General features: G+C 33.2%; 3 protein-coding genes across 3 annotated transcripts; all 3 read right to left on the reverse strand.

Moving 5' to 3' along the window:
• Nucleotides 1–1743: 1743 nt before the first annotated feature.
• LOC122597533 (aspartic proteinase Asp1-like) lies at nt 1744–4989 on the reverse strand. The gene is made up of 8 exons (XM_043770117.1): nt 4814–4989; nt 3383–3500; nt 3037–3266; nt 2721–2954; nt 2478–2616; nt 2144–2371; nt 1955–2027; nt 1744–1829 (listed from the first exon to the last, which is right to left on the reverse strand). The coding sequence occupies exons 1-8, from the start codon at nt 4987–4989 to the stop codon at nt 1744–1746; spliced, it is 1284 nt and encodes a 427-aa protein (XP_043626052.1).
• Nucleotides 4990–5795: 806 nt separating this feature from the next.
• Nucleotides 5796–9127, reverse strand: LOC122597534 (aspartic proteinase Asp1-like). The gene is made up of 8 exons (XM_043770118.1): nt 8911–9127; nt 8149–8266; nt 7076–7305; nt 6728–6961; nt 6477–6615; nt 6172–6375; nt 6001–6073; nt 5796–5890 (listed from the first exon to the last, which is right to left on the reverse strand). The coding sequence occupies exons 1-8, from the start codon at nt 9063–9065 to the stop codon at nt 5796–5798; spliced, it is 1248 nt and encodes a 415-aa protein (XP_043626053.1). The 5' UTR covers nt 9066–9127.
• Nucleotides 9128–10397: 1270 nt separating this feature from the next.
• LOC122595478 (serine/threonine-protein kinase 4-like) lies at nt 10398–17130 on the reverse strand. Its single transcript, XM_043767846.1, has 20 exons — nt 16909–17130; nt 16479–16705; nt 14988–15044; nt 14770–14797; nt 14560–14682; nt 14327–14438; nt 14062–14099; nt 13907–13960; nt 13754–13822; nt 13479–13595; nt 13200–13268; nt 12757–12836; nt 12496–12624; nt 12089–12413; nt 11843–12010; nt 11631–11761; nt 11401–11542; nt 11126–11250; nt 10859–11047; nt 10398–10673 (listed from the first exon to the last, which is right to left on the reverse strand). The coding sequence occupies exons 2-20, from the start codon at nt 16571–16573 to the stop codon at nt 10634–10636; spliced, it is 2091 nt and encodes a 696-aa protein (XP_043623781.1). The 5' UTR covers nt 16574–16705; nt 16909–17130; the 3' UTR covers nt 10398–10633.
• Between the last annotated feature and the right edge of the window lie 1623 nt (nt 17131–18753).

The following is an 18753-nucleotide window of genomic DNA, read 5'->3' on the forward strand; positions in this document are numbered from 1 at the left end:
TTTATATATGTAGATGTAGATAATATGATTGAGAAAATATATATGTAGTTCCAATATATTGTAATGGAGAGGGGTGAGGTAGGAGACATTTTAATGTTTGGAGTTGTTTTATATATAAAATTAATGGTGATACCATTCGTGTGCGGCAGGGGAAGCTTTCGTGAGTGGGTTCTTTGCTTCACGTTTTCAATCAATATTATATTCTTTGGTTTGGTGGATTTATTTATGTCTCTTTTTCTCTTGTTTTTTTTTTTTGTTTGTTTGTTTTGTTATGCCATGCGTACGCGTATTTTAGAAGACCCCATAAAGTTCTTGTGTACCCTACAAGTTTGTTGATCACTCTGTCAGCTCTCAAACTAGCGTGGCCGGAAAGAACAATCTCAAGATGGTATTTTAGGAGGATGTGTTTGCTTTGTAGTTTGGAATTTATCATAAGTATGAATTTACAATAAATGGATAAACGATGAAGGTTTTTTCGTTCGGGTTACTACTCAAATTTTTGACTCATCTATAGCAGTTTGACTAGGTTCATTTACCATGATGTAGACTGTGGAGAGGGAACTAGTATATTCATCTTAAGGATGCAAATTTAAAACATTAAAATTGACAATATTTATTTCTTTTATTTTTTCTTTATAGGCAAAATTCAAAATATACCCTTAAAATTGAAAAAGATTACAATGTATCACAACTGAGAACGATGTAGCTAGCTAATTGTCCCATGTCTCTCCGTCGTTGCTATGAGGGATATGATTCTAGCCATTTCGCTAGCCATTCCCAAGATGTTAGCTAACAAGACTTCTTAATATAAGTATGAATTTGATAAAGTAAAAGGTAAGATATATAAGAATGAAATTGGTATGGTAACTCATGTTTGAATTGTCTTTTAATCATTATCATTGAGTATTGACTCTTCTACTAGAGAAGGTTATGAGAAGGAGAAATATTATTTTGATGAATGATTCAATGTAAAGATTGGAAGGCATTTTTTATCATTTAGGTAGAAAATGGAAGCAGTATTTTTATTTAGGTAGAGGTAAGGTCTGCATATATCATAACCTTTCTCATACACCGCTAAGGTATTGGGCTCGAAACCTGCAGAAAGCGGCACTGAACAGTTTCTTTCTTTCTTATATAGAAGAAAACGTGAGTAAAAATATATTTTCTCTATCCCATTAAAAGTGTCATATTTTGAATAGTCAAATTTTTATCTATAAACTTTGACTTTAAATATATTATTTTTATAGATAAAAATTATACCAATAAAAATATATTTAAATTACTTTTAACTCTGTGTAATTTTTATCAAATATTATCTAAAAAAAAAATTATTTAAGGTTAAAATTTAGAAGTTTAAACTTTAACCATTCAAAACATGATATTTTATTGGGAATGAGAAAAGAATAATTATTAAAACTTAAAAAACATACACTTACATTTCTTTTGACTTTTGAAAGTAGAACTCGCCATAAAATAAACATTTCATATGAGTAGTGCGCCTATGATTACTTTGACTTCCAGCAAGGCAGAGAAACAAAGATTAAACATTGCTATCAAATACTCTAAAATGATTCATTATTAAAGCCTCAAGTAATTAATAAGTACTTGAATAAAAAGCATTCATAAATTAACTAATATAATGGTCAAATTAGCACCAATAACAGTTGTAAATTTGACATATATATATCAGTCGTAAGTCTATGTGTAGCACGTTTCTTTAATTTGCAATTTGCTTTGGGTGTTTTAAATGCTGTTGCAATCTGCTGGACCCCATCCAATCCTATGATTTACATTGTCATAGATAATGACTTTATCCACAAATGATATATCTGCAAATGCAAATATATGAGCTAAAGAGTAAAGAGACTTTATATATTGACATAATTACATATACAATGTGCTTAAAATTGGTGATTTAGTTGGGACTAATTTGTCTCTAAATTTTATATGTTACCTCCAATCAGATTTATGGCAGGGTCACCAATATCATCACTATAAAAGATCCGAAGGCAAGCATTTCCCTGTTTCTGCAACATTCAATGTATGTGTGCAAATGTTAAAACTTACGAGTATATATTATATATGCACATACACAAAGAAAAATGAGAGATTTGTTTAGAGGTTCATAGGACTTGATTCTTACGGTAATGAGTAGATATGCTTCAGGGTCCATCTCAAACCATGAATTCTGTGCATTTTCAAAACTCAACACTATCGGCTTAAAAAAGTGTTTGAGCTCGTGATTGGACCGAAAAGGAGTTGAGCCTCTCCAACATACTGAGAGTGGGAACTCTTCATCAACTACAGTATCAATAGCATGGAAATTGTCTCTAATGTCTTCCTCAAGCTGCAGCCATGTTTTTGGATAGTGCTAATTAGTCCCGACAAGAGAGATTACGGTGAAACTATTTAAGCATATATTACAATCAATAGATATATAATGTACGTGTTTGATGTCATGTGACAATTATTCTCACAATGTGTATCATAGCGTTGACAGTTTCACGAGTGAAGAAAGTATAGGTAGATGCACTATCAAACACTATGCGGAGATCTTTCTTTCCAGTTGTCACTCCAGCAACATATAGCTCCGCGACTCCCAAATAATATCGTTTCCTGGAAAGAGTATATACAAAAGTACACATGGTATATATGTTTAGACACTTTATAATTTGCTATAAATATGGAATGTGCTAGATGATTGAAAACATAAAACTCACGGTAATTCGTCAGTAATCACCATGGGTGTCCAGACCACACCTTCAGGGATCATTTCATCTCCCAAAAACAGATATCCATTTCTTTGTGAGCTAAGACAGTGACCCACTACATTTTTTATTATACCAAGTTGTTGCAGCTGGCTTAAGATGCTTTCTTTGCCCATGCCTAGGCCAAGAATCCCATCAACGTAAGGTCGGGTCGTTGGGTTTGGATGTGACTGATGGTAACCACACCTGAATGTGTACATGTATATTATTGGATCATTATAAATCAAACTTGTTTGAAAAAAGCAACAAAAAGAAGGTAATTTATTACCCAAATGCAAGATGGGGCTTGATTACTGTTCCATTGGTGTATTGCAAGGAAAATGGGTCTCTTATGACTATACCAAGAGAGGATCCACCATCCACATATTTTAGGTAGTAGTCACACTGCGCATCCGGAGACTCACAATGATGTGTTTTTGGCCATTGAATTGCTGTACACAATGGATCCTCGCACTCAACAAGTGTTCTAGTAACGGGTTTATAAGGTGGGTTGGGAGCCTGCAAAACCAAACATTTTCAAGTTGATTAATATGTTGTTTTCAAAAGTTAATATTTCTTCATTTTAATTGTTGAAGTATTTGGGGGACTAGCTAGCAAGGGGAAGAATTAATTACACGGAGGCATTTCTGGCAAGGTGCATCACATTGAACCCAAGTGAGATGGCTGCCCGTGTCAATGTCAAACTCGTAAGGTTTTGGTGGATCCCCTAGGTTCACCGTCACATAATAGTACCTGCATATACATACATACAAGTGAATATGTTTATGTAAAAATATACTTGGTTCTTTCAGACTTCTCATGTAATAAAAGTGGCCTAGCTAGTAGTTAATATCTTATCTCAGAGATTTTTAAAAGAGATTGCCGGTCTGAATCTTGGGAAATATAATCTCGCAGGACATTCTGTTTAGAATGTATACATTATCTTAGTCTAAAGACATAACCTGAATAAGGGAACGCCTCATATGTTTTATCCGGCCACTTTTCATGCGGAACATTTTGAACAATTTACAGGACAGTGTCACCTAATTATTCAGAAAGTTTTACCAAAATATTGTATGAAAGGACATGTTTTACAAATATTATAGAGATTTAAACACCTACATGATTAATAAGTTCTCTACTATCAACATATATGCCAAGTTATTCATTGCTTTTGTTTATTTGTCTCTAAATAACCGGCCAACAATATGGTATGTAAATGCAATTTTAAAATTAATAGAATTTATTAACACAATTATGATGACAGTTTATAAACTTACCAATTGTTCTACTCCAAAAGCTACATTCTATATACTTTGATATTATGAGTACAGGTAATACAGTACAAAATAATGACGGTCAACGCAACCCTTGTTACATTGAATACTGGATAGCTAGCCCAAGAGATAAAACAGAAGAAAGGAGAAAAACACAAAAGTCACACATCTATAGATTAACGAAGATGCTTTTTTTTTATTTTATTTTTTTTTTGAACGGCATATTAATCTATTCTACTCATACTCATATGGAATTTTCCGTCCATCCCCACAAATGTGGGAAGTAGGACTCGAATCCAAATAGATCATTCTAAGGTCAAAGATCTTACCAATGGGTCACCAACCCCATTGACGATGAAAACGTTTTATTATTACAGTTAATAATGTACTGTGTAGTTCTTTTTATTTTTTTGTTATTCCAAAAAAAAAAGTACTACTTTTTATGATAGTCAGATATGTTACTTTATAAGTTAACTAGGGTAAAACCTTTCCCATTGACGATGAAAACGTTTTATTATTACAGTTAATAATATACTGTGTAGTTCTTTTTATTTTTTTGTTATTCCAAAAAAAAAAGTACTAGTTTTTATGATAGTCAGATATGTTACTTTATAAGTTAACTAGGGTAAAACCTTTAAAAATATATATATATATATATGTTACTTTATTACCAACATAAAAAACACACAAAAAAAGCACCACTTTTCTGTTTTAGTATTGCAAAAATGTATATACATGTCTAAACCTAAAGAAGGAAATTAAATAGAAGGGGAGATGTATATACTATACCCATCAGGATAAATATTTCCAGTAACTAGAAAAAAGATAGTCGGTGGAAGGCCAGAAGTACCACTAGTTAAAGTCTTGACATCCTTGAGATGATTATTATTCGCGTTTGCGTAGCATCTTTGAAATGTCGTCGTGAGGAGAGGTAACAAGTAGGAAAGTGTTTTGATGAACTGCATTCTTAAATGCATATATGTTGATGGAAAATGTATATAGCTAGTGTTTGATGACATACTATACAGAGAGTATTGGAGCTACTTGTAATTATATTGGGTACATGCATGCCTTTTTAAACCAGTAAATCATTATTTTTTCTGATATAGTAATTAAAACTTAACATATTTAATACACACCAGTTTGTATAAGTTCTGTCCTAGTAAGTAAAGATCATGTATGTGTATCATTTTGTATGTTAGTTTTTTAAATGGGCAATTAATGGTTCAATCTTTCCAATAAGGAAGTAATATTAATTTTAGGTCAATAAAGTTTCTAATCAATTTGAAACATACATGGGCCGGGTAAAAACTGTTCAAGTGTGATGACTTACTTATTACTGATCTTTTTTGCAAAATTAACTTTACCCTTAATTGCGAAAAAGAACATTAATTGCCCATTTTTAGACAATTTGCCTTAAAAAAATGGATAAGTCATTTTGGTTGTTTTATGAAAGGATATATAATACTTTGTTATAGCCATTTATTTCGATTAATGCATTAGCTATATAAAAATGTGAATGAATACACATAATGACATAATCATGTTTCAAACATATGTATTATTTTGATTTAACACAAGATAGAAAAATAGAAATTAAACACTTCAAATACTCTAAAATTACAACTTCAAGTAATAAGTACGTAGTTTTGCAAAATCATTCAAAGTTTCAAACATCCATCCATCCACTACATTTACTATAATATAATGGTGAAGTTAGCATCAATCATAATTGTAAGTTTTTTGTATTAGACCACAATTGGGTGTTAATTTATACAATTGGGAGGTTGTTGCAATCTGAAGTAGTCCATCCGATCCTTTGATTTTCATTGTCATAAACAACCAATTTGTCAAGAAATGATATATCTGCAAATACCAAGTAAAAAATAAAAAAGCAACTTCATAATGCATGTACACATTTACTTAAAGATGATAATTTTGTGGAACTAATTTGTTTCTAGTTAGCTTTGATTTACCTCCAATCAGATTAATAGTAGGGGCACCCATTTCCTCACTATTAAAGATCCCAAGGCAAGCATTTCCCTGTTTCTGCAACAATGATGTATGCAAATGTCAAAACTTATATATTATGCACATAGACAAAAGCAGAGAGATTTGTTTAGAAGTTTATAGGACTTGATTCTTACAGAAATGACTAGATATGCTTCAGGGTCCATCTCAAACCATGAATTCTGTGCATTTTCAAAACTCAACACTATCGGCTTAAAAAAGTGTTTGACTTCATCAATGGAATGGAGTCGTGTCGAGCCTTTCCAGCATACTGAGGTTGTGAACTCTTCATCATATACAGTATAAATCGGATGGAAATTGTCTCTTATGTCTTCCACAAGCTGCATGCAACCATGTTTAAGGAATTAGTCCCTAAGTGGAATTAGGGTGACACTTAGGCATTTAGTTATGTGTTTGATGATGCCGTGACAGTTAACCTCACCATAGAAACTAGAGCTTTATGAGCTTCAGGAATCAAGAAAGTATAGGTAGTTGCACTATCAAACACTATACGGAGATCTTTCTTCCCAGTTGTTAATCCAGCAACATAGAGCTCGGCAACTCCCAAGAAATATCGTTTCCTGGAAAGATTATGTGCGTAAGCCCATGATAACTTTTCACACATTATAAACTGCAGAATAATCATATCTATAGGTGCTATAAATAAAAAACAGAGATAAAAAAATTTCTCACGCTAAATCAGCTGAAGTCACCATGGGTGTCCAGACAACAGTTGGGGGGACTAACTCATCCCCGAAAAACAGGTATCCATTTCCTTGAGAACTAAGACAATGAGCCACTACATTTTTTACTATACCAAGCTCTTGCAGTTGGCTTACAATGCTTTCTTTGCCCATGCCTAGACCAAGAATCCCATCAACGTAAGGTCGGGTCGTTGGGTTTGGATGTGACTGATGGTAACCACACCTGAATGTATGTATGACACCAGTTAAGATCATGCATAACTTAACCAGTTCCTTAAATTGGTATACGTAAATCAAAACTTTCCGGGAAAGAACAAACAAACAAACAGAGGCTGACCCAAATGCAAGATGCGGGTTGGTTACAGTTCCATTGGTGTATTGCAAGGAAAATGGGTCTTTTATCACTATACCAAGAGACGATCCACCATCCACATATTTTAGATAGTAGTCACACTGCTCGTCTGGAGACCCGCATTGAGGTATTTTTGGCCATTGAACTTCTGCACACAATGGATCCTCGCATGCCACAAGTGTTCCAGTAGCAGGTTTATAAGGCGAGTTGGGAGCCTACAAAACCAAACAAAAATTGCTTCATATGTTGTGTTCTCAGAAAATCTTGCTACATATATTTAACCTATATAATGATCTTGACTCTTACTTTTTACTAAAACCTGAATTGAAATTGACACAGAAGTAAATTGGTTAGGGTTGTGATATCGCAACAGGGAATCATGTCAACCTAGTTTTTAGGCCATGTTGGGGTTCATTTGGGTAAACTGGCTGACCCATCAATCCACCTTTTTTCAGTAAAAATTGCTTTTATATAAATAACTTTAAACAGTTTTGACTAAAATCAACCCATTTGACCCAAAATAATCCACCAACTTGTCTAGCCCGATTGTTAAACATGTCAAATAGGTCGTGTCGTTGAAGGTTCATGTTAGAATTGAAAATCACCCTCTTATCTAGCAGCCATCCAAAACCCCACCCAATTGTCACCCCTAATTTTTTAAATGGATATACATATATTTCATCATTTGCCTAGTCTAAATAATACGGAGTACTAATTAATATAGTCTTCAGATGTTTGCATAGCTAAGTAAAACCTTTTATATAACCATTACCTCTAGCCTTTGTAGTAGTAGTACTAGTGGTATCAATGAAACGTGTACATATTTAAGGTAATTAGGTAATCTTCATAATTAATCAAGTGATTGTGAGTTTAAGTCTAATGCGGGACAACAACGAAGGATGTGTACGTCTATTGTTAAAAAAAAATTTAAATGGGATTAGTAAAACATTACAAAGATGCTATGCTGTTGGTAATGGTTTTAGAAAGGCTTATTATGTGTATATATGCTTAAGATTAAAATTTTGGGGGACTAGCTAGCAAGGGGGAGAATTAATTACACGGAGGCATTGCTGGCAAGGTGCATCGCACTGAACCCAAGTGAGATGGCTGCCAGTGTCAATGTCAAACTCATAAGGTTTTGGTGGATTTCCCAGGTTCACTGTCACATAATAGTACCTGCATATACACACACACATACATACATACATACATACATACATACATACATACATACATACATACATACATACATACATACATACATACATACAAAGCTGCTGATGGGTCAGCCAGTTTACCCAAAGTTGAGTATCACTAATTAAGCTTTTGCTACGCATAATCCACACAAGTAAAATACATATCAATCTACGAATTGGTATGATAAGTACAAATGTGCATTCCTACTGTTACTTGCGTGTAGATATATATATATACACACATAGTCAAATTAAATGAGTCTATTTGGTAACGGGTGACACCAAATAATAATATGTTGAACCAAGCCCAAAAGATCAAAGAAGAAAACACAAAATTGGTGACATACTGTATATATGCATAGGTCAAAACAAAAGGCTTAATTACTAAAAATGTTGTTTTATCATCAACTAAACTTAGAGATAAGCGATCAACAAAATTGTAGCCAGTCAAACACAGCATACCATACCCTATTTGTTCTGTTAACTCTTTGAGTGAATTTTGTTTATATTTTTAGTTTTATCCCATTTTAGTATACTGAATAACACAAAATGCCACCTTTTGCTAAGTTGATCACAAAAAAAAAAAAAAAGAAGAAGAAGAAGAAGGAAGACAAGTGTCTATACCCGTCCGGATATATATTTCCAGTGACTTGAAAAAGAATAGACGATGATGGGCCAGAAGTTAAGGTCTTGACATCCCTGAACTGGTTTGCGTCTGGATGACATCCTTGAAATGTCGCAAAGAGAGCTAACACGAAGAGTGTTTTGATGAACAGCATCTTGAATGGATTTTGATTGATGTGTACCGAATCAAGGTCCTAATGTTTGATGATATACAAAGAGTTATATATTGGAACTTCTTGTATTTGTATCGAGTAGATGCATGCTTTTTGTACTGGTAAATCATTAATTACAAATATAGCATCCCGTAATTAATATTTAGAATAACTAATCTTGTTTATAATGCCCATGTGTTTGGCTTTACTTACTTGATGACGATATTTGTACAAGATGATTCGTGAGTAACATGTAATTTTTAGCCTCGTAAAAAAAAAATTAATATGAGAAATGATACGAGTACTACATTATTCTTCGAGTAAAAAACATTAGATTTGTGTATAAAATAATATAATGTCCTTCATCCTTGTTGCTTTCTAACATGATTTTTATACCATTCCATATATATTGAAAACCAAAAGGAAGGGATCAAAATCTAGATATCATATAGATATATTAATGTATACTTGCTAACAGGATATTTGGTAATGCTTCTTATAACCGAAGTAATGGTTTTATGAGGAAGTAGGTTTGAACCATTATTTGGGCTAACTCGTTGGGTCTAATGTCGTATTATTTTCGCCTGCCCATTCCAAGATGAGAGTTGGTTCAAGTAATATATATCATGATACAGGTTGTGCTTTATGAGTGTTAAAGTATCCAGTATAAGATTTTTGTTCTTGTAGCAAGTATTCCACAATATTTCGTGAAGGATTTTGAACACCTCTTGAATAAAGTACCCATAAAGTATGTACAATTATAAGAAGGTAATAACGTTATGATCTTCTAATAAGTTAACCTAACTATTGTAACTACGTCAAAGTCAAACCAATTCGCTTATATAAATGAAAATTGAAGATGAAACATTTATTTCATGGTTTAAATCCTTTCATTTTTATAATATTATTATTATTATATCGATATATACTATTAAGATCAATATCCATATTAATGTATCCATCTTTAACGTTTAGCAAGAGCCATTAAACTAAATTAAATATACCATAACTTACTTCCTTTATTAGTCGAAAGGTTGTTATTCTTCTTTTCATAATTGGAAATTTCTAGTAAAAATCAATTATGACTCCTAATAGCTAGCATCGGCACATGTTAGCCCAATGCTATACGATCCCATAATGGTATTACTTAACTTAGACATGACATAATTTGATAAACATGGAGGAAAATTTGTCCCAAAAAGGCAAAACATGCAAGAACCCCTACAGTAAGTATTGGGGATTGATGAACATGTTTAAGCAAAATGATAGATACAATAATCCATCCGATCCACTAATTACTTCACTCGATACTTGTTGAAATGTAAAACAAAAAAATAACTAATTATCCGGATCTACTAAGCTTATAGCCCACAAAATCATGAGCAACATCCCCGAGTATACAACAATACTTCACTGCAAAAAGGAAATATACAGCCAAAAAAAATTGAGAAGAATATGGCAAAAAAATATAAGGTTACTATCTTCTCTCGAGGTTATTTACAGTTGAATAAATTAATAATGAACAGAAAATCCACCCAAAGTTGTAACTATAATCAACAATAAGATCCTCTCTAAGTTGAGTTGAGATCTCGCGCTGCTTGGCCTTGCCATCTGCATATCAAGGAAAAGTGCAGATTCATCAATAACCAAAGCTTGTGGACAATAAATGCCACATTAGGTTGTAACAATGACCATGAGCATATATGTGTAGATATTTAAATCCCGCACAATAAGCGAATGTCTTAAGTTGCACGTAAAGCCAGGATAACATAGCAAAATCAAGTAACTTGACAAACCTTGAAAGCAAGAACCTTGCAAGAGGGCTTAAATTGGCATTAGACTGAGCTTCTTTCTCCTGTTGCTTCTTTCTGATATCAGCTTCTGCATTTTCAGCATTCACATTCTCTGGCTCTATTACCTTTTTACCCTTGGAGAATCCACGTATTGCTACATCTTGCAGATCCTTCAATGATGGTTCCTTCGAACTGAAAAGTATTTTCATTCGCAAAACTAAGGACAAAAAAGGATTACACTAAAAAAAGTGTGATGTACAAGTAATTTACCTTGCTAACCGGTGAAGCATCCGAGTGACAAGAAATTCACAAGACCCGGGCTTGGTGTATTCCATATCCATCAACGAATTTATCACAGAACGAACTACAGATGCTTCTAAATCATCTGCAACTGCCTACATTTCATTCAAATCACAACATCAACTGCTCATTAATTGGGATACTAAATCTGATTGTTCAAAAACCATGGTTCATAAGAGACTTCAATGTTATATTCTTTGACTTAAAACTTGTACCCCTTACGTATGAGATATATTCAAACTCACCTCTTTCAATGAAGGGATTATTAGAACAGACAGTGGAGCTGATGCTGATGATGCAGAAGTCCTGGCACTCTCTTCTTCATCACTACTTGTTTGACGAGGTTTAGGAAATGCTTTTATTGCATCATAATAGTCGCTTGAATACCTGGATTACAAATTTAATTACTTTAATTAGAAATGTAAATTTCGATACCCATTTAATACAAGAAAACTCTCAAATGAAATATCATTACCTTGAAGAATCTGAGCTATTTGTTGACTTCTCTACTCGTTCACTTTCTTGGACACCTTTCTTAACTTTGCTCATAACAGACTTATCTTTTGCATGTCCTTTCTTCATCCCTCCTTGAATAGCAGCCTTTGCCTGGTAACATCAAGTACTGTAAACATATTAAAAGATATGATACAACAAAAAATGTTTAAAAATAAAAAAACAATAAATGACCTCTGCCATGTTTGATGCACTATCTTCATGTGTAGCAGTTGAAGTTTTCTCTTGAATTCCCAGCCTTGACTTTGGAGTTCTAGGAGAATCTGACTCATCACGTTGACCACGGTAGACAAAGGTTCCACTGATTGAAGCATCGTCAGCGGAGCTAAATGTGCTACTTGACTGTACACCCAACAAAATATGTTCAAATCACAGACAGAAAACAGAAAGTTATACAACTTCCACGAGACTGGACCCTACCATGGTACTTTGTTCACTGAAAAGTGACGGTGTCTGAGTTCGTGGAGATCGCACAACAACTGTTCCCGTGCCATCCATAGATGTATCTTCATCACCTATGTAATAATCTTGTTTTTTGTCTTGGTCCGACTCTCTAAACTCTCTTCTGGAAGCTTCTGATAAACGTCTGGTACCAGAGTCCACCGTCCTCTTCTGGGTTGCTTGAATGTCGGTTTTCCGGTCTCTGATTTGAGGTGGTCTTACTGCACTTCTAACGGTTCCCGTGCTTCCGGACCCACCTATGCTGAAATCCCATCCGGCATTTCTCTGAGTTTTGCTCTGGCCACTGTAATTAAAATACTGATTAGTAACACTTGAGCATCACAAGAATCAAACTGTAAATTCACATTCTAGTAATCACATTCCACCTGGCTCGAACAGTTTCCTCAACTCTTGGTTCCCTAGTCACTTTCATGGTATTGGAACCTTCTCCAAAAGCTTGTGTACCATTTTTAGGGCTTTCCCCGTCCTCCTTAATTTGAAACTTCGGTCTTTCTCTGTCAAGATACAAGGATATTTCCCAATGTGGGTGCATAGCAGATTCATTAATGAATGAAAAACTGAGTGATCAAAAATTTATATTAAAAAGTAAAAGATGTGAACATAAAAAATGGGCAATCAAAAAGCACCTGATTCTCTCCAGGAGCTTTGGATTCTTCCTAGCATTCCTAATAAAGCGATGTTTCAGAAGTTCCTTTGCACTAGGTCTCTGAAATATAAGATTGAAAACAGAGGGACAACACATGAAACTACAGATATACAAGTAACTCATTATCCCCGTAACAAATGGAGGAAAACTCAAACTAGAGTGGAAATTCGAAGACAATATTTTGAACACTTGATGGCATACAAACTAACACAATGGCTTTTCCCTCCATACAGAAACATGAAATACGAAGTATATCCTTTGTTACAAGAAAAGTTAAAGGGGAGAATTTGTTTGTAACAAAAGGAATAATGGTAATGCCAGCAGTAGCAGCAAGAAAAAGCTCAAAAAACACGCACACATACAATTTAAACATCTTTAAAAAATTCATAAATATAAAAAAAACACATATTGTGTTATGTGTACCTCAGCGGGAGCCTTCTTTAAACACAATGAAACAAATTCTTTCATAGGACGGGAAAAGTGTTCGTCTAACTGCAAGAGAACAGTTTCAAAATGTCAAAAACCTAATTTAAGATAACTCTGACTCAATTAAGAAAAATAAATGAATGTCCCTAGCTAAATACATTAGTATTTAGATATAAAGTTAAAAACAGGGTTGCATAGCATCCTGCTAACCGCATATAGAGGCAAGTAGATGAGAGGTCTAAATTACGAAATTAAAGAAATTAATAAAACCCAAACCTGAGGTGGATTTTCCCTTGGTATGATAAATAGAACTCTCATTGGGTGAAGATCAGCAAGTGGGGGCTCTCCCTTCGCCATCTCAATTGCAGTTATTCCTAAAGACCAGATATCTGCCTGTATCAAGCGAAGTCCAACAACATAGTATTGAGTTTGCAGATGAATTATCAATAAGACATGTACTGAGTTTACTGGACTATAATAATATTTTGCCCCAAACAGAAGATAGAGATTGTGCCATGTTAATGGAAGAAGATGTCACATAGCAGTGTAACCTTCTCATTATATCCCTCTGTATTCTGAATCACTTCTGGTGCCATCCAAAATGGTGTTCCTACAAAGGTCTGTCACACCCAATCAATCAGTATTCACTAATTCTAAAACTCAGAAATTCAAAACATGTGTGTTAGGATCGAACCAAAAAATACCTTTCTTCTAGAAATTGTGCGGGTTAATTGTGCAGAGACACCAAAGTCTGCCACCTGTAAGAAAGTCCGATATATAAGCAGCAATTGCAAAACACAACCATATGAAGCATATGTAATACAATCACAATAGATACATCAGAGCATAAACAACGTACCTTAACATCACCATTAGCAGTCAACAAAATGTTTGCAGCTGTCAAAATGTAAGACAATTACTGTCATTACACCGTCACATTTAGAAGAATGTAAAAATAATTCTAAAATGTAGTACAAATTTTAATCACATTTCATTGTTTTCTATATGAAAAGGATAGCATATAGTTTATCTAGCTTTACCCATACAGACAACATACAATATCACATATATGTTCTAACTAATGGAAGGACTTAAGCATGTAGTTATCAATGAGAAGTGAGAACCTTTGATATCTCTGTGAATCTTCCCTTCAGTGTGGAGATATTCAATGGCATGCAGCAAATCGCGTAAAATGCAAGCAATTGACATTTCATCCAATGGTTGATTTGGTTGAATCTGTGAAGGTAAAGTTCATTAACTGTTCCTTAAGTAGATAAAGAAAACAAAATTACACATTTACATGACAAAACCATAATTAATTGTCATTCCAATGCGGATGTTGGTAAAGATAACCTACTAGATCGGCAACTGATCCACCAGCCATGTATTCCATTATTATCCATAGCTTAGTTTGGTGAAGATATGATCCATAGTATTCTGTAATATATTGAGATCGACATTGTTGCAAAACTGCGATTTCCTGAAAAATATTTCAGATGGGCTATTTAATATCTACAACACTACAAACTCAATAGGCATGTGACAGAATTTGCAAGGACATGGATACCTTTTGAATGTCTTCAATTTCATCCTCTCTGTAGATAATAGAAAACAGACATTATTGATAATATTAATAATGATGATAATAATAATAATAATAATAATAATAATAATAATAATAATAATAATATAAAGGTTTTCAAATGATATTGCAGAGTAACTACAAGTGAAAAGGATGAATTACACATATACAAAAAGTTTAAAAGCAAAAACTCGGTAACTCACGATTCTTCTAAATCGATGACTTTGATAGCAACCTCTTTGTTGATCTCCTTGTCAAACCTGCAGCACAAGAAAGCTTGAACGTCATATAACTGTTTTTCAGAATGTACAACTGTAAAAGTAAATAGTACACGGGCTAAATCCTAAAACAGCTGTTCATAATTTAAAGAGGAGTAGAGGACACACAAATAAATGTATACTAAACTAACTGATAGTTTTTATGTGCCTTTTAGTTAGATATCATGTGGTCAAACAGAGCTTTTTGTTCAATATTAAGGGCCCATATGGTCCGGCTGTACCTCTAAACAACACGCCATCATCCATACACTCCCTTGTCCATACACATTAAAACAATTTACTAGGGATCCATGATTAAGTTACTAAACAACCCTTGCTTGAGAATATGGATATTTTTGAAGGAATGGAAAGAGGGAAACATTGGGATGAAAAAAGGTGTGCCTAAGCACTTTGTTGAGAGTAATCACTATGAAGTATCGAAGTCTATTGAGTCTTCTCTCCTGATAATCCCTCTCGCAGTAGCTCAAGCAAATTTCTATTGTTATGGTTATCACCAGTATAACTATCCATAACCCCACACTTGTCACCCAACTTAATCCAATGTCAAAATTCAAAGAATGTTATTTAAAGGGCCCAAGACTTAAAGGACTGTTACTAGGTGGGGTTCTTCATCAACACCAAGATCAAGAGAAGGATCAGCTATGCCTTATCGTCCTACGTCCTCTACAAGAAAATTCAAAAGTTTAATGTAGATCATAATGAGGAGCAGCATACCATGAATAAGTTGGCTGGATTGATGGAAAGCAAAACAATATCCATGGCCTGCTTATCACAGTTCCACATTGATTGAAACTTATTACTTGATATGTGCTCTTCAATGCCGAGTTCATGATGTAATTATGACAGGCAAGATGTGAAACACCTCTGAAGGGTGGCATCATAATCACTTGTGTTCTACATACTCACCTACCCTAAAGTTATAAGGCAAATCCATTGGTGATTACTTTTGCTATTCCTAACTTTACTCTTGGTCAAACTCTTTCCGGCGGTGATATGTGACATGTCCAGCCCTAGAGGTTGTGGAAACCTTACTACTGGGACTATGAGAGAATTAAGAACAGCACTCGTATTCATCAATAAGTACTACCATACTAATAATTTCTTATAAAAAAATAATCATTAATACTATCCAAGTATTTAGAACAATTACTGTATGCAAATACATGTACATTATCCACGAAAACGTATCTTTTTTATCATGTTTATGGTGGTGATTGCTAATCATACTAATGGTAATCAGTTTTTATGTAGTCTCATCCAAACTATTTTATCCTCAAGCGAGCTCCTAAGACTAACCTAACTAAAATCATCATACATAGCTAAATTTCAACCAACGCAAACTATACACATACACACGTATAATCATATAGATCATAATGCACTACTTAGCAAAGTGAATTTGGAAGGCAGTATTACCCTTTATAAACATCACCAAAGGATCCTCTTCCGATAAGTTCCAAATCAGTAAATCGAGAACCGGCAGCTTCCATAATAGCTGCTGCATCTGCCATCTTCACTAGAAATACTTTTAAAAAATCCTTTTCTTACTTTCTTCCTCAAATAATTATATACATATCAATAACAATGATATATATATATGCTTTATCAGGTAACTGTCAACTCAATTCAGTGTTGCTTCAAATCTGAAACACACATTTATCATATATAAATAAAATATGTAATGTGTATATATATATAATATATGTATATAATTTGAGGCAGCGAGATCAGCGATAAGTTCGGTGGCTACAACTACGAGTGAAATCAAACAGTAAACAATAAGCGAAATTGTAATGTGCGTAAATTGAGGATGAAACGATTGACTAATTGAAAAGCGGAATAGTACCTGAATGCTGCGAAAATCAGTTAGGGCTTTGAGTATAGTCGTATAGATGGATATGAATACGGATAGATACAGGAAATTAGGGTTTGTAAAATGGAATTTGAACAGTGAGTGAGATGGAGAGAGAGTGTGAAAGTTGGGGGGGTGTGAAATTCAAGGGGTTGAAGAAAGAAAGGGGGATCAACAAATCAGAGAATGAAAAAAGTTTTTGTCTGGATGAATGAATCTTCTGTTAAAAATACTCCGTACCGCATATAATGAAAATTTTTTCTTTTATGTAAATTTACTACTCGTGTAATGTATTACTATTATTTTATTTTATTTTATTTTCATTAAATGTATTAACTATTAAGTGACCAAATCTATCTATAAATATTATGTTTATATATATTAAATAAAAAATAGGTAATTATTGGTAGGGATGTGCACGGTTTGATAGAAATTGGCTAAACCATTTAAACCGAATTAATTAAAAATTTTAACCGTCAGTTTGTTTTTTTCATAAACCATTTGTACGGTTTGGTTTTGGTTTTAGACATTATACAATCCGTTTAAACCAAACCGAACCATTTAATTATAATGTTTTATACTATGTATTGGTAGACGCATATCTTGATTTAGTATTGTCCTCGAAAAATTATAGGTATGTAAAATTAAAGTAGAACACAAGGATGGAAAAATTGTTACTGTTGAGAGAAGTTTGATATTGAGAGATGGTGGGAGTTTGCAAAACTCTCAAATAATAAATCATTTCTATTTTTATATTTTTAGCTTTTAATTTTAAAAACAATTATATTTCTTTTCAAGTAATGTGTGCAACATTTGCAATTTGTTATGTATGATATGTCTAATAAAACTTATGAATATTTTGTTGAGTTCATGATATCGAATCTTAAATGCTACATACTACATGTTTTAATATGTTGAATTTTAAAAAGAACGAAAAACCGTTTAACCGCCCAAACCAAACCGTTTATTTGGTTTTGGTTGGTTTGGTTTAACCTAACAATTTGAACGGATTGGTTTGAAAAATCGTCAAACCGTATGTATTGGTTTGGTTGAGATTTTAGGCTAAAATCGTCCAAACCGGACCACGCACATCCCTAATTATTGGGATTAAAAAACATAAAATTTGACTGAATGCATTAAGTTTCTGAATTATTATAAGGGTATTAAGTCAAAAAAAAAAAAAAACAGGGCCTTAGTGTTATATAGATAGATTGATTTTTTGAAGGTTTTTAGTCGGTAGAGGGATCAAGTCTTGCTTAAATGCAAAATAGAAAGAGCAATGAAGAAGATGTTTAAATCTTAATATGAACAAAATATATCACTACTACAGAGAAAAAAAATCTCACAATTAATTTTCCAAAAAATTGAAGTTAAATATCTGCAACTAAAAGTTTATGTTTTAATAAAAGTCTATTACAATGAAAACATATAATAGAAACAATATATGAGCCCAATAAATTGTAAATTTTATGATAGAGACAATGACATTCTAAGATATAAATTATAAAAATCATTAAAAAAAAATAGACAATAAAGAAAAAATATTATTGAGCATACATTTTTATAAATATAAAAAGTCGTTTTTTTTTTTGAGAATGGTAAAACAAACACAAGAAAAAAACAATTATTTCCAATGAGGCAATGACATATATTGAATACTCAAGCAGTCAAGCTAACCAAACACTTCAACAACAAATTATTAATTGTTTGAATTTATTAAACTCATTGCTTCCAACCCAATATATAGATACCAAGTTTGCCTATGTGACTATGTCATACACTCATACCATCATTCATATAAACTTAAAAAAATAATAAAAACATTATATTAACTACACA

Source organism: Erigeron canadensis, chromosome 4 (assembly GCF_010389155.1).
Source record: "Erigeron canadensis isolate Cc75 chromosome 4, C_canadensis_v1, whole genome shotgun sequence".
NCBI lineage: Eukaryota > Viridiplantae > Streptophyta > Magnoliopsida > Asterales > Asteraceae > Erigeron > Erigeron canadensis.